The sequence below is a fragment of the Salmo salar genome, chromosome 16, assembly GCF_965601325.2.
Source record: "Salmo salar chromosome 16, fSalSal1, whole genome shotgun sequence".
NCBI lineage: Eukaryota > Metazoa > Chordata > Actinopteri > Salmoniformes > Salmonidae > Salmo > Salmo salar.
The window spans coordinates 85,655,345-85,670,518 of record NC_138306.1 but is presented as its reverse complement, the minus strand read 5'-3'; the positions used below and the strand labels follow the sequence as shown (position 1 = coordinate 85,670,518).

Genomic DNA, 15,174 nt, shown 5'->3' with positions numbered 1-15,174 from the left:
CTGAACAGTTGATGTTGAGATGCGTCTGTTACTTGAACTCTGCAATCTGAGGTTCAGTTAACTCTAATGAACTTGTCCTCTGCAAGAGAGGTAACTCTGGGTCTTCCTTTCCTGTGGTGGTCCTCATGAGAGCCAGTTTCATCATAGCGCTTGATGGTTTTTGTGACTGCACTTGAAGAAACTTTCAAAGATATTGAAATGTTCCTGATTGACTGACCTTCATGTCTTAAAGTTATGATGGACTGTAGTTTTTCTTTGCTTATTTGAGCTGTTCTTGCCATAATATGAACTTGGTCTTTTACCAAATATATATCTTCTGTATACCACGCCTATCTTGTCACAACACAACTGATTGGCTCAAACGCATTAAGGAGGAAAGAAATTCCAAAAATTTACTTTTAACAAGGCACAACTGTAAATTGAAATGCATTCTAGGTGACGACCTCATGAAGCTGGTTGAGAGAATGCCAGAGTATGCAAAGCTGTCATCAAGGCAAAAGGTGGCTACTTTGAAGAATCTCAAAAACTGTATAAAACACTTTTTTTGGTTACTACATGATTCCATATGTGTTATTTCATAGTTTTGATGTCTTCACTATTATTCTACAATGTAGAAAATAGTGAAAATAAAGAAAAACCTTTGAATGAGTAGGTGTGTGTAACGGGCGTCGTATAGAGGGGACCAAGCCGCAGCGTGTTGAGTGCTCATAATTGTAATTTTAGTAAAAACGAACACTTTGACAAAAGAAACAAAACGACAGCCAACAGTTCTGTCAGGTACATTAACGAAACAGAAAACAACTACCCACAAAAACCCAGGAAGAAAACCCCTACTTAAATATGATCTCCAATCAGAAAACCCCTACTTAAATATGATCTCCAATCAGAGGCAACGAGGACCAGCTGCCTCCAATTGGAGATCAACCCCCCCCCCCCAAAAAAACATAGAAATAGAAAACCTAGAACACAAACATAGACATAGAAAACATAGAAACACACAAAACACCCCTTGTCACGCCCTGACCTACTCCACCATAGAAAATAAGCTCTTACTATGGTCAGGACGTGACAGTGTGTCCAAACCTTTGACTGGTAATGTATACCTCATCACATTCTATCTGAGCTCTACAGACAGTTCCTTGGACTTCATGGTAGTTTCTGCTCTGACATGCACTGTCAACTGTGGGACCTCCCTCTCTCCCTCTCTCTTTCTCTTTCCCTCTGTCTCTCTCTTCCCATGTCTCTCTCTTTCCCTCTCTGTCTGTCTCTCTCTCTGTCTCTCTTTCCTTCTCTCTTTCTCTTTCCCTCTCTGTCTCCCTCTGTCTCTCTCTGTCTCTCTCTCTCTCTCTCTCTCTCTCTCTCTCCCTCTCTGAGGACAAACGAGGATGTAGTGAGGGCAGTGTGCGTCCCTGACTGTAACCCTACAGATCTGTCTCCCTGATAATAACTGACTGAGACATATCACATTGAGAACATCACATATCACACACACTGCCACCAGAGCAATATACATGTATAACACACACACACACACACACACACACACACACACACACACACACACACACACACACACACACACACACACACACACACACACACACACACACACACACACACACACACACACACCCACACAGGGAGCCACCAGGCAATATATATCACCAAGCCACTAGGGTGGGCTATATCAAATAGCCACGCAGGGGGAGGAGGACTGATATATTTCACACAGCTAACAGAAGCAACATACTGTATATCACATGACCACATGGGACAAATATATCACCTAGATTCCTAGAAATAAGAGGGGGATATAAATCCCACTCCTATAATGGGATGTTATAGGATGACGTATCACTCAACCACAACAGTTATATCAACTAGAAATAAGACAGTGTTTCCCCTACATTCATCTAGCAGCGGTGGCCCTCCGCTACTAAATTGTTGCCACTGCTGCAAAAAATGATGTAATTTTAAATATATATATATATTTCCGCCGATTTTAAATGGATCGTCCTTGGTTCAATGACTGGAAGTCTATGGGAACAGCTAGCATGTTACTGCACTAACATTAGTAGCAATGTACCCCCCTGTTATTATTAAAACAGCTGTGGTTATATAACATCACAAACATACCCCCTCAAATAAGGGCATCACAATCACCAATCATAACATGACAGGACAGGGCATCGCAATCACCAATCATAACATGACTGGACAGGACATAACATCACAATCACCAATCATAACATGACAGGACAGGGCATCACAATCACCAATCATAACATGACTGGACAGGGCATCGCAATCACCAATCATAACATGACTGGGCAGGGCATAACATCACCAATCATAACATGACTGGACAGGGCATAACATCACCAATCATAACATGACTGGACAGGGCATCGCAATCACCAATCATAACATGACTGGGCAGGGCATAACATCACCAATCATAACATGACTGGGCAGGGCATAACATCACCAATCATAACATGACTGGACAGGGCATCGCAATCACCAATCATAACATGACTGGGCATAACATCACAATCACCAATCATAACATGACTGGACAGGGCATCGCAATCACCAATCATAACATGACTGGGCATAACATCACAATCACCAATCATAACATGACTGGACAGGACATAACATCACAATCACCAATCATAACATGACTGGACAGAACATCACAATCACCAATCATAACATGACAGGACAAGGCATAACATCACCAATCATAACATGACTGGGCAGGGCATAACATCACCAATCATAACATGACTGGACAGGGCATCACAATCACCAATCATAACATGACAGGGCATAACATCACCAATCATAACATGACTGGACAGGGCATAACATCACCATCACCAATCATAACATGACTGGACAGGGCATAACATCACAATCACCAATCATAACATGACTGGGCAGGGCATGACAATGACATCTCCAATCATAACATGACTGGGCAGGGCATGACAATGACATCTCCAATCATAACATCCTCAATAAACCCAGTTATTAATGCAATTCATATCTCCCAGAGTATCTCTTCTCATCGCCAAGGTGACCAGAATCTACTAGGCCATAGCCAATCAGCATTCTGCTCCACCATATTCCATTGGTGTGTAGTTAGCGCTCTGTGATTGGGACTATTTAACGTCTCAATGAGAGCATGACACCAGTGTCATCATTGATTAGGACGGGACAGATGACAATCTGTCCACTGAATACTAATCCATACTGGACCATGGGACTACGCCACAGTGAACAATATACTGTGGTACCATGGACCTAACACCATGCTCAACAACACCATGCTCAGTCATGTCCTGCTTAGGCCTGTTTACACACCAACACAGTGCTGTTTATTAACCCTACCAGTCCCGAGGCCACAGCAAAAATCAGCTTCTCATTGATCTGACTTTCATTGATCTGCACGTCCAGCCCTTATATTTATCCTCACAATGAAGTGTTTAAACAGTTTATTTTCAGGACAACCAGGGCTACAAGTAGAACAGAACACTATTTGACATAAACAGTTGTATTCATGAGTTTTATTGACAAATGCCAACACAAAACACAAGGTCCGCCAAAGCACAAACCTGATCAGAATGAATTTATATGAATGCTGTAAGTACAGAAATACTTTGCTCACTGGGGAAATGAATATCCAACTAGTCAGTGACAACTGTGTGGAGTTTGTGACAGCAACTATGTGAGCTTATTACAATATTATAGACACAATGTCCTGGGATTTCCTATGATCTATGTAGAAGAAACCCTTACAGTATTATAGACACTATGTTCTGGGATTTCCTATGATCTATGTAGAAGAACCCCTTACAGTATTATAGACACTATGTTCTGGGATTTCCTATGATCTATGTAGAAGAACCCCTTACAGTATTATAGACACTATGTCCTGGGATTTCCTATGATCTATGTAGAAGAACCCCTTACAGTATTATAGACACTATGTCCTGGGATTTCCTATGATCTATGTGGAAGAAACCCTTACAGTATTATAGACACTATGTCCTGGGATTTACTATGATCTATGTAGAAGAACCCCTTACAGTATTATAGACACTATGTTCTGGGATTTCCTATGATCTATGTAGAAGAAACCCTTACAGTATTATAGACACTATGTCCTGGGATTTCCTATGATCTATGTAGAAGAACCCCTTACAGTATTATAGACACTATGTCCTGGGATTTACTATGATCTATGTAGAAGAACCCCTTACAGTATTATAGACACTATGTCCTGGGATTTCCTATGGTCTATGTAGAAGAACCCCTTACAGTATTATAGACACTATGTCCTGGGATTTCCTATGATCTATGTAGAAGAACCCCTTACAGTATTATAGACACTATGACCTGGGATTTCCTATGATCTATGTAGAAGAAACCCTTACAGTATTATAGACACTATGTCCTGGGATTTACTATGATCTATGTAGAAGAAACCCTTACAGTATTATAGACACTATGTCCTGGGATTTCCTATGATCTATGTGGAAGAACCCCTTACAGTATTATAGACACTATGTCCTGGGATTTACTATGATCTATGTAGAAGAAACCCTTACAGTATTATAGACACTATGTCCTGGGATTTCCTATGATCTATGTAGAAGAAACCCTTACAGTATTATAGACACTATGTTCTGGGATTTCCTATGATCTATGTGGAAGAAACCCTTACAGTATTATAGACACTATGACCTGGGATTTCCTATGATCTATGTAGAAGAACCCCTTACAGTATTATAGACACTATGTCCTGGGATTTACTATGATCTTCTATGTAGAAGAACCCCTTACAGTATTATAGACACTATGTCCTGGGATTTCCTATGATCTATGTAGAAGAAACCCTTACAGTATTATAGACACTATGTCCTGGGATTTACTATGATCTATGTAGAAGAACCCCTTACAGTATTATAGACACTATGTCCTGGGATTTACTATGATCTATGTAGAAGAAACCCTTACAGTATTATAGACACTATGTCCTGGGATTTACTATGATCTATGTAGAAGAACCCCTTACAGTATTATAGACACTATGTCCTGGGATTTCCTATGATCTATGTAGAAGAACCCCTTACAGTATTATAGACACTATGTCCTGGGATTTCCTATGATCTATGTAGAAGAACCCCTTACAGTATTATAGACACTATGTCCTGGGATTTACTATGATCTATGTAGAAGAAACCCTTACAGTATTATAGACACTATGTCCTGGGATTTCCTATGATCTATGTGGAAGAACCTTACCTTCTAATGACTCTTCTGTAGCTCATGAGGTCATAGACCTAAATATGTCACATGTGTGTGTTCCTGAGTCTCAGCTTTTCAGAGATAGCTTTAATAGTTTATAGCTCAAACCATTCGGACTGCCCTAGTCTCACAAACAGCTCTAACTCAGCCCTCGTTAGATGATCCAATGTTCTGTAGCCCAAACATACGATGTGTATCCTTTCCTGTAGTCAAATGACCAAATCACCCTCATGTGGCCTCATGGGTTTCTATGTCAAACGGCTTTGTTATAATTCAGTTTTCTGTGATGTATATGAAGTGTAATATTGGGATGAAAAATCTAAATGTAATACATTTCAACTCTATATCTGACATGATACAGGTGTCTTCTTTTGTTAAGCCCATAACCATGTGTGTGAGGTGGATACTTTTGATACAAAGTAGATGTGTTTAAGACTACCAAGAAACACTCTGATTGGCCCTGATTTAGCCCACTGCAGTAAAAGGTTAAAAGGGGTTGGAAGTCCTAAATCACGCCGGCGTGATGACGATGAGATTCACTGGCTTAAACAACAGCACAGGGTAATACTGGAACTATTCCTCACTTTTAAACCCAAGTGAAGACTGTAAATACGGCCCTATATTGACATCATATGGGCTTCTGGTTAAATGTCGTAGTAAGAAGATGCCTGAGGGGTTTCAGCTGACATTTTATTATGAACTGGCTCCATACAGGTGTCACTTCCTCTCAGCGTCCAGCAGTCTGTGCCCAGGATTTGCTCCGCCTTACTGAAGGGTTAGGGTCTGGGTTAGGGGCCAGGGTTAGGGTCTGGGTTAGGGTCTGGGTTAGGGTCTGGGTTAGGGTCTGGGTTAGGGTCTGGGTTAGGGGTAAGGTTTAGGGTCTGGGCTAGGAGTCTGGGTTAGGGGTTAGGGTCTGGGTTAGGGGTCAGGGTTAGGGTCTGGGTTAGGGGTCAGGTTTAGGGTCTGGGTTAGGGGTCAGGGTTAGGGTCTGGGTTAGGGTCTGGGTTAGGGGTCAGGTTTAGGGTCTGGTCTAGGGGTCTGGGTTAGGGGTTAGGGTCTGGGTTAGGGGTCAGGTTTAGGGTCTGGGTTAGCAGTCAGGGTTAGGGTCTGGGTTAGGGTCTGGGTTAGGGGTCAGGGTTAGGGTCTGGATTAGGGGTCAGGGTTAGGGTCTGGGTTAGGGGTCAGGTTTAGGGTCTGGGCTAGAGGTCTGGGTTAGAGGTTAGGGTCTGGGTTAGGGGTCAGGGTTAGGGTCTGGGTTAGGGGTCAGGGTTAGGGTCTGGATTAGGGGTCAGGTTTAGGGTCTGGGCTAGAGGTCTGGGTTAGGGGTTAGGGTCTGGGTTAGGGGTCAGGGTCTGGGTTAGGGGTCAGGTTTAGGGTCTGGGTTAGGGGTCAGGGTTAGGGTCTGGGTTAGGGGTTAGGATCTAGGTTAGGGTCTGGGTTAGGGGTCAGGGTTAGGGTCTGGGTTAGGGGTCAGGTTTAGGGTCTGGGTTAGGGTCTGGGTTAGGGGTCAGGGTTAGGGTCTAGATTAGGGGTCAGGGATCTTACCCTCAGCGTCCAGCAGTCTGTCTATGCCCAGGGTTTGCTCAGCCTTGCTGAAGGCGTGATCCAATCTCTCCATGGCACTCTTCTGCTTCTCCACAATGCTCCAATCAAACAGCTCGGGCCTGCAGGGGGCGGGAACAGAATGAGCCAATCAGATTCATCCTCTAAACATCCTCTAGCCAATCAGACCACTCTGTTCCAGACTAAATGCCAAGAGGTAAAGGAGTAGAAGAGCTGATTGGATGATGACTGAGCAGATTAGAGCTTTTCTTATTGAATCTTGTTCTGAAGGGAGCTCTGCCTCGAGGGCAGACACACTTTTGCAATCTTGCCCTGAGCCAGATAAAATAAGGAAAACCCACTGAGGAATTTGAGGGCTAACATCTGACCTGCGACCTGTGGATGAGTGTTATGGATGAATGTCTCTGACCTGACTTGACTGATTAAGATTTAAAATAGTGAAAAGTAACGAAATGTTGATTTTCTCTCAGGAAAGGATGGGCTGTCCACTACCAAGTATTCTGATGAGTTTAACAATGATTCTGTATCTCTCCCTGTGAAATGCTTCCTGAGGCCCGTTGCCTTGAGAGCAGTTAGTGAAATTCTGCAGGTCTATAAAGGAACCAGAAAACAGACGTTACGAAAGCTCCCAATTCAATTCAAATGAAATGTTATTTGTCACGTGCGCCGAATACAACAGGTGTAGTAGACCTTACAGTGAAATGCTGAATACAACAGGTGTAGTAGACCTTACAGTGAAATGCTGAATACAACAGGTGTAGTAGACCTTACAGTGAAATGCTGAATACAACAGGTGTAGTAGACCTTACAGTGAAATGCTGAATACAACAGGTGTAGTAGACCTTACAGTGAAATGCTGAATACAACAGGTGTAGTAGACCTTACAGTGAAATGCTGAATACAACAGGTGTAGTAGACCTTACAGTGAAATGCTGAATACAACAGGTGTAGTAGACCTTACAGTGAAATGCTGAATACAACAGGTGTAGTAGACCTTACAGTGAAATGCTGAATACAACAGGTGTAGTAGACCTTACAGTGAAATGCTGAATACAACAGGTGTAGTAGACCTTACAGTGAAATGCTGAATACAACAGGTGTAGTAGACCTTACAGTGAAATGCTGAATACAACAGGTGTAGTAGACCTTACTGTGAAATGCTGAATAAAACAGGTGTAGTAGACCTTACAGTGAAACGCTGAATACAACAGGTGTAGTAGACCTTACAGTGAAATGCTGAATACAACAAGTGTAGTAGACCTTACAGTGAAACGCTGAATACAACAGGTGTAGTAGACCTTACAGTGAAATGCTGAATACAACAGGTGTAGTAGACCTTACAGTGAAATGCTGAATACAACAGGTGTAGTAGACCTTACAGTGAAATGCTGAATACAACAGGTGTAGTAGACCTTACAGTGAAATGCTGAATACAACAGGTGTAGTAGACCTTACAGTGAAATGCTGAATACAACAGGTGTAGTAGACCTTACAGTGAAATGCTGAATACAACAGGTGTAGTAGACCTTACAGTGAAATGCTGAATACAACAGGTGTAGTAGACCTTACAGTGAAATGCTGAATACAACAGGTGTAGTAGACATTACAGTGAAATGCTGAATACAACAGGTGTAGTAGACCTTACAGTGAAATGCTGAATACAACAGGTGTAGTAGACCTTACAGTGAAATGCTTACTGACAGGCTCTTGGCAATAAACAGGAGGTACCGGTACAGAGCCAAAGTGCAGGGGCACCGGTTAGTCGAGGTAATTGAAGTTATATGTACAGTGGGGGAAAAAAGTATTTGATCCCCTGCTGATTTTGTACGTTTGCCCACTTACATAGAAATGATCAGTCTATAATTTTAATAGTAGGTTTATTTGAACAGTGAGAGACAGAATAACAACAAAAAAATCCAGAAAAACGCATGTAAAAAATGTTATAAAATGATTTCCATTTTAATGAGGGAAATAAGTATTTGACCCCTCTGCAAAACATGACTTAGTACTTGGTGGCAAAACCCTTGTTGGCAATCACAGAGGTCAGACTTTTCTTGTAGTTGGCCACCAGGTTTGCACACATCTCAGGAGGGATTTTGTCCCACTCCTCTTTGCACATCTTCTCCAAGTCATTAAGGTTTCGAGGCTGACGTTTGGCAACTCGAACCTTCAGCTCACTCCACAGATTTTCTATGGGATTAAGGTCTGGAGACTGGCTAGGCCACTCCAGGACCTTAATGTGCTTCTTCAAGAGCCACTCCTTTGTTGCCTTGGCCGTGTGTTTTGGGTCATCGTCATACTGGAATACCCATCCACGACCCATTTTCAATGCCCTGGCTGAGGGAAGGAGGTTCTCACCCAAGATTTGATGGTACATTGCCCCGTCCATCGTCCCTTTGATGCAGTGAAGTTGTCCTGTCCCCTTAGCAGAAAAAAACTCCCAAAGCATAATGTTTCCACCTCCATGTTTGACGGTGGAGATGGTGTTCTTGGGGTCATAGGCAGCATTCCTCCTCCTCCAAACACGGCGAGTTGAGTTGATGCCAAAGAGCTCCATTTTGGTCTCATCTGACCACAACACTTTCACCAGTTGTCCTCTGAGTCACTCAGATGTTCATTGGCAAACTTCAGACGGGCATGTATATGTGTTCTTCAGCAGGGGGACCTTGCGGGCGCTGCAGGATTTCAGTCCTTCACGGCGTAGTGTGTAACCAATTGTTTTCTTGGTGACTATGGTCCCAGCTGCTTTGAGATCATTGACAAGATCCTCCCGTGTAGTTCTGGGCTGATTCCTCACCGTTCTCATGATCATTGCAACTCCACGAGGTGAGATCTTGCATGGAGCCCCAGGCCGAGGGAGATTGACAGTTCTTTTGTGTTTCTTCCATTTGCGAATAATCGCACCAAATGTTGTCACCTTCTCACCAAGCTGCTTGGCGATGGTCTTGTAGCCCATTCCAGCCTTGTGTAGGTCTACAATCTTGTCCCTGACATCCTTGGAGGGCTCTTTGGTCTTGGCCATGGTAGAGAGTTTGGAATCTGATTGATTGATTGCTTCTGTGGACAAGTGTCTTTTTTTACAGGTAACAAGCTGCGGTTAGGAGCACTCCCTTTAAGAGTGTGATCCTAATCTCAGCTCGTTACCTGTATAAAAGTCTCCTGGGAGCCAGAAATCTTTCTGATTGAGAGGGGGTCAAATACTTATTTCCCTCATTAAAATGCAAATCAATTCATAACATTTTTGACATGCGTTTTTCTGGATTATTTTGTTGTTATTCTGTCTCCCACTGTTCAAATAAACCTACTATTAAAATGATAGACTGATCCTTTCTTTGTCAGTGGGCAAACGTACAAAATCAGCAGGGGATCCAATACTTTTTTCCCCCACTATACATGTAGGTAGAGTTAAAGTGACAGTGCATAGATAATAAACAGAGAGTAGCAGCAGCACAAAAGAGAGGGTGGGGGGACGACAATGCAAATAGTCTGGGTGGCCATTTGATTAACTCTTTAGGAGTCTTATGTCTTGGGTGTAGAAGCTGTTAAGAAGCGTTTTGGACCTAGACTTAAGTAAGGCCCAATGAAGTAAGGCCTGGACATTAGTTTGTTTTTGCCCTACGTTTTAACCACACACACCTGCATACACACACAACCCACCCATCTATACTGATGAATATGTGTTAGTGGTGGTAATACAGCGGGTGATGTATTATGTGTGGACTTGTTATTGGGTTTGAGTTGGTTCTTCACGGGTGAGAAACGATGCACCTTAAAGGACACGCAAATAACATTTTCTGAAGTGTACAGTCACGAATTCTGATGGGAATTGTACTGAAAAACAATGTGACCTTGAACAGAGGATGTTTTGAACGTTTTGAAATATTTAGTCTGAGTAAAGGTGAAGAAAGGGAAAGAGCTGACGATCAGCTAGCAGGTCATCTACCCACACGAACCAAAGCAGCGTTCTTCCCCTTCTTTTATTTCCGGTAACCTTTAACCTCTGTGTTAACCTCTGTCCTGACCTTCTGGTGAGGCCGGATCACCCTCACTAAAAAGGCCAGAGGCATGGGGTGAAAGGTGAATGTAATAAGTAATGCAGATATTTCTGACAGAGTGTATTGCTGTTTTGTTTTGTTTTAGTTTCTCTCCTTGAGGGTTAGCCATCTAACTCCCTGACCCTCTACCTCCCTGACCCTCTACCTCCCTGACCCTGTACCTCCCTGACCCTGTACCCCCCTGACCCTGTACCTCCCTGACCCCCTACCTCCCTGACCCCGTACCTCCCTGACCCTCTACCTCCCTGACCCTGTACCTCCCTGACCCTGTACCTCCCTGACCCTGTACCTCCCTGACCCTCTACCCCCCTGACCCTCTACCTCCCTGACCCTGTACCTCCCTGACCCTGTACCCCCCTGACCCTGTACCTCCCTGACCCTCTACCTCCCTGACCCTCTACCTCCCTGACCCTGTACCCCCCTGACCCCTTACCTCCCTGACCCTCGACCTCTCTGACCCTGTACCTCCCTGACCCTCTACCTCCCTGACCCTGTACCCCCCTGACCCCTTACCTCCCTGACCCTCGACCTCTCTGACCCTCTACCTCCCTGACCCTCTACCTCCCTGACCCTGTACCCCCCTGACCCCTTACCTCTCTGACCCTCTACCTCCCTGACCCTGTACCCCCCTGACCCTGTACCCCCCTGACCCTCTACCTCCCTGACCCTCTACCTCCCTGACCCTCTACCCCCCTGACCCTGTACCCCCTTGACCCTGTACCCCCTGACCCTGTACCCCCCTGACCCTCTACCTCCCTGACCCTCTACCTCCCTGACCCGGTACCCCCCTGACCCTGTACCCCCTGACCCTGTACCCCCCTGATCCTGTACCTCCCTGACCCTATACCTCCCTGACCCTGTACCTCCCTGACCCTGTACCCCCCTGACCCTCTACCTCCCTGACCCTGTACCCCCCTGACCCTGTACCTCCCTGACCCTGTACCCCCTTGACCCTGTACCTCCCTGACCCTCTACCCCCCTGACCCTGTACCTCCCTGACCCTGTACCTCCCTGACCCTCTACCCCCCTGACCCTGTACCTCCCTGACCCTGTACCTCCCTGACCCTGTACCTCCCTGACCCTGTACCTCCCTGACCCTGTACCTCCCTGACCCTGTACCTCCCTGACCCTCTACCTCCCTGACCCTGTACCCCCCTGACCCTGTACCTCCCTGACCCTGTACCTCCCTGACCCTGTACCTCCCTGACCCTCTACCCCCCTGACCCTGTACCTCCCTGACCCTGTACCTCCCTGACCCTGTACCTCCCTGACCCTGTACCTCCCTGACCCTGTACCTCCCTGACCCTGTACCTCCCTGACCCTGTACCTCCCTGACCCTCTACCTCCCTGACCCTGTACCTCCCTGACCCTGTACCTCCCTGACCCTCTACCTCCCTGACCCTGTACCTCCCTGACCCTGTACCTCCCTGACCCTGTACCTCCCTGACCCTGTACCTCCCTGACCCTCTACCCCCCTGACCCTGTACCTCCCTGACCCTGTACCTCCCTGACCCTGTACCTCCCTGACCCTGTACCTCCCTGACCCTGTACCTCCCTGACCCTGTACCTCCCTGACCCTGTACCTCCCTGACCCTCTACCCCCCTGACCCTGTACCTCCCTGACCCTGTACCTCCCTGACTCTCTACCTCCCTGACCCTGTACCTCCCTGACCCTGTACCCCCTTGACCCTGTACCCCCTTGACCCTTTACCTCTGCGTTGAGATCACCAAATGTGATGGGGATGTAAAAGTCAACTTGCAAAAGTGTTTTGTTATTTGTTTTAGACTTTTGTATTAAGACTATTGGAAAAATGAATAATTTGTCATACAGTGAATAATTTGTCTTAAATTCCTGTATCCTAAACTGTTGTGGTCTGTCTCCTCTCCAGGTTATGGTGATAGTGACCCCGGATGGTATCTAGATGCATGGAAGGAATCATTTGACCCAGATCAATGTGAGCCTCACCCCCTCTAACCGGTTGAAGTAATGACGTCCACTACGGCCTTGTCCCTCACTAGTTCTACCTGAGACCTGAGGCCGAGCCAGCAACTTGTGTACATGGAAGGTATTGACTGCCTTTCTCTCAGGAGTGCAGCATGAGTCCTGAGACCGAGCACGTGAAGTGAGCATGGAGAGATCTTGTCTGCTGATAAAAAATGGATGAGACAAAATGGACGAGACAAAACGGACGAGACAAAACGTACGAGACAAAGCGGACGAGACAAAATGGACGAGACAAAACGGACAGTGAAGGATGGTCAGGTGAGAGACTCGTCTGGTTGGGAAAATTAGACTATCCTCCAGATATTGACTTTGGGACATCATCAAGGACCACCCACTGTGACAGACATGAGTTACATGTGTGTCGCTGTGAGTAGAAACTGTAAAGCCCTCTGAAGAAGAAAATGAGTGTTGGGAGGGGGGGACAACCTTGCCCATAACTGATTTGGGATTGCCAATATTGTTTATTTTCACACTGGAAAACATATGTCGTAATGTTGACTTGAAATAAATACATTGAGATACTGATTTGTCATTGGTATACCACAGGACGGTGCACGGCAAAGACAAACAGGGGACTGTTAGGCTACTGTTAAAAGCGAATGGTATAAATGTAAGATGAATCAGGTTAATGTTAATGTTTATAGAACATTGGTGGTGTGAAAATGTATGTGAAGAAACGTGTAGCTGAAATACTGCCGAGAAATGTTTCCAATTCCAAGGACAATGAGGATGATTATGAGAACACCCTGCATGAGATGTTTAATGATCAACTATTGACGCAATGTTGATTTGTGCTACTCTGCACAACCTCGCTTCACGGTCACTGCCTCCGGACGTTTTGCCTTGTCCAGCGCATTTATTCAAAGCAAGTAGTCTAGTTTATCCCCAGTGGAGGGGAGTTTTGGTACATGGTGGATGTCCCTTCTCCCACTACCTGCTATTCCTTGTTAGAATGATGAATGAGACACCAGTCTCTCATATCATCAAAACACAAAATTCTAGCTGCATATTAACCCAGAGGTTGACCACTCTCTGAGGATAGGGCTCACTATAAAACAGCACTTAGACAGCATTCATGCCCTAAGTGACATTCCTAAGGCAGAAGGCTTTCATTTAGCTATAGGCTCTTTAAAGTGAGGTCACCCTGGCCTTGCAAGTTGGCTTATGTTTTGACCAGGGCCCAGGCACTCGGGAGGCAGTATGTTTTGACCAGGGCCCAGGCACTCGGGAGGCAGTATGTTTTGACCAGGGCCCAGGCACTCAGGAGGCAGTATGTTTTGACCAGGGCCCAGGCACTTGGAGGCAGTATGTTTTGACCAGGGCCCAGGCACTCAGGAGGCAGTATGTTTTGAACAGGGCCCAGGCACTCGGGAGGCGGTATGTTTTGACCAGGGCCCAGGCACTCAGGAGGCAGTATGTTTTGACCAGGGCCCAGGCACTCAGGAGGCAGTATGTTTTGACCAGGGCCCAGGCACTCAGGAGGCGGTATGTTTTGAACAGGGCCCAGGCACTCAGGAGGCAGTATGTTTTGACCAGGGCCCAGGCACTTGGAGGCAGTATGTTTTGACCAGGGCCCAGGCACTCGGGAGGCGGTATGTTTTGACCAGGGCCCAGGCACTCCGGAGGCAGTATGTTTTGACCAGGGCCCAGGCACTCGGGAGGCAGTATGTTTTGACCAGGGCCCAGGCACTCCGGAGGCAGTATGTTTTGAACAGGGCCCAGGCACTTGGAGGCAGTATGTTTTGAACAGGGCCCAGGCACTTGGAGGCAGTATGTTTTGACCAGGGCCCAGGCACTTGGAGGCAGTATGTTTTGACCAGGGCCCAGGCACTTGGAGGCAGTATGTTTTGAACAGGGCCCAGGCACTTGGAGGCAGTATGTTTTGACCAGGGCCCAGGCACTTGGAGGCAGTATGTTTTGAACAGGGCCCAGGCACTCGGGAGGCAGTATGTTTTGACCAGGGCCCAGGCACTTGGAGGCAGTATGTTTTGACCAGGGCCCAGGCACTCAGGAGGCAGTATGTTTTGACCAGGGCCCAGGCACTCAGGAGGCAGTATGTTTTGACCAGGGCCCAGGCACTTGGAGGCAGTATGTTTTGACCAGGGCCCAGGCACTCGGGAGGCAGTATGTTTTGACCAGGGCCCAGGCACTCAGGAGGCAGTATGTTTTGACCAGGGCCCAGGCACTCAGGAGGCAGTATGTTTTGACCAGGGCCCAGGCACTCAGGAGGCA

At 46.1% G+C, this 15,174-nt stretch overlaps 1 protein-coding gene and 1 long non-coding RNA gene across 8 annotated transcripts in view; one reads left to right on the top strand and one right to left on the bottom strand.

Annotated features, from left to right (window-relative positions):
• The window catches only part of LOC123727909 (uncharacterized), a 42,641-nt gene extending 29,177 nt beyond the window's left edge, over positions 1-13,464 (top strand). Inside the window, exon 2 of the long non-coding RNA XR_014381018.1 lies at positions 12,827-13,464. This is a non-coding gene — a long non-coding RNA (uncharacterized LOC123727909). The remainder of the gene's footprint in view (positions 1-12,826) is intronic.
• dmd (dystrophin) overlaps positions 1-15,174 on the bottom strand; it is a 424,484-nt gene that overhangs the window by 270,640 nt on the left and 138,670 nt on the right. For all 7 annotated transcript variants that reach the window (XM_082963114.1, XM_082963111.1, XM_082963108.1 and 4 more), the window contains exon 7: positions 6,865-6,983. In XM_082963114.1, coding sequence (XP_082819240.1) covers positions 6,865-6,983 — 119 coding nt within the window. The remainder of the gene's footprint in view (positions 1-6,864; positions 6,984-15,174) is intronic.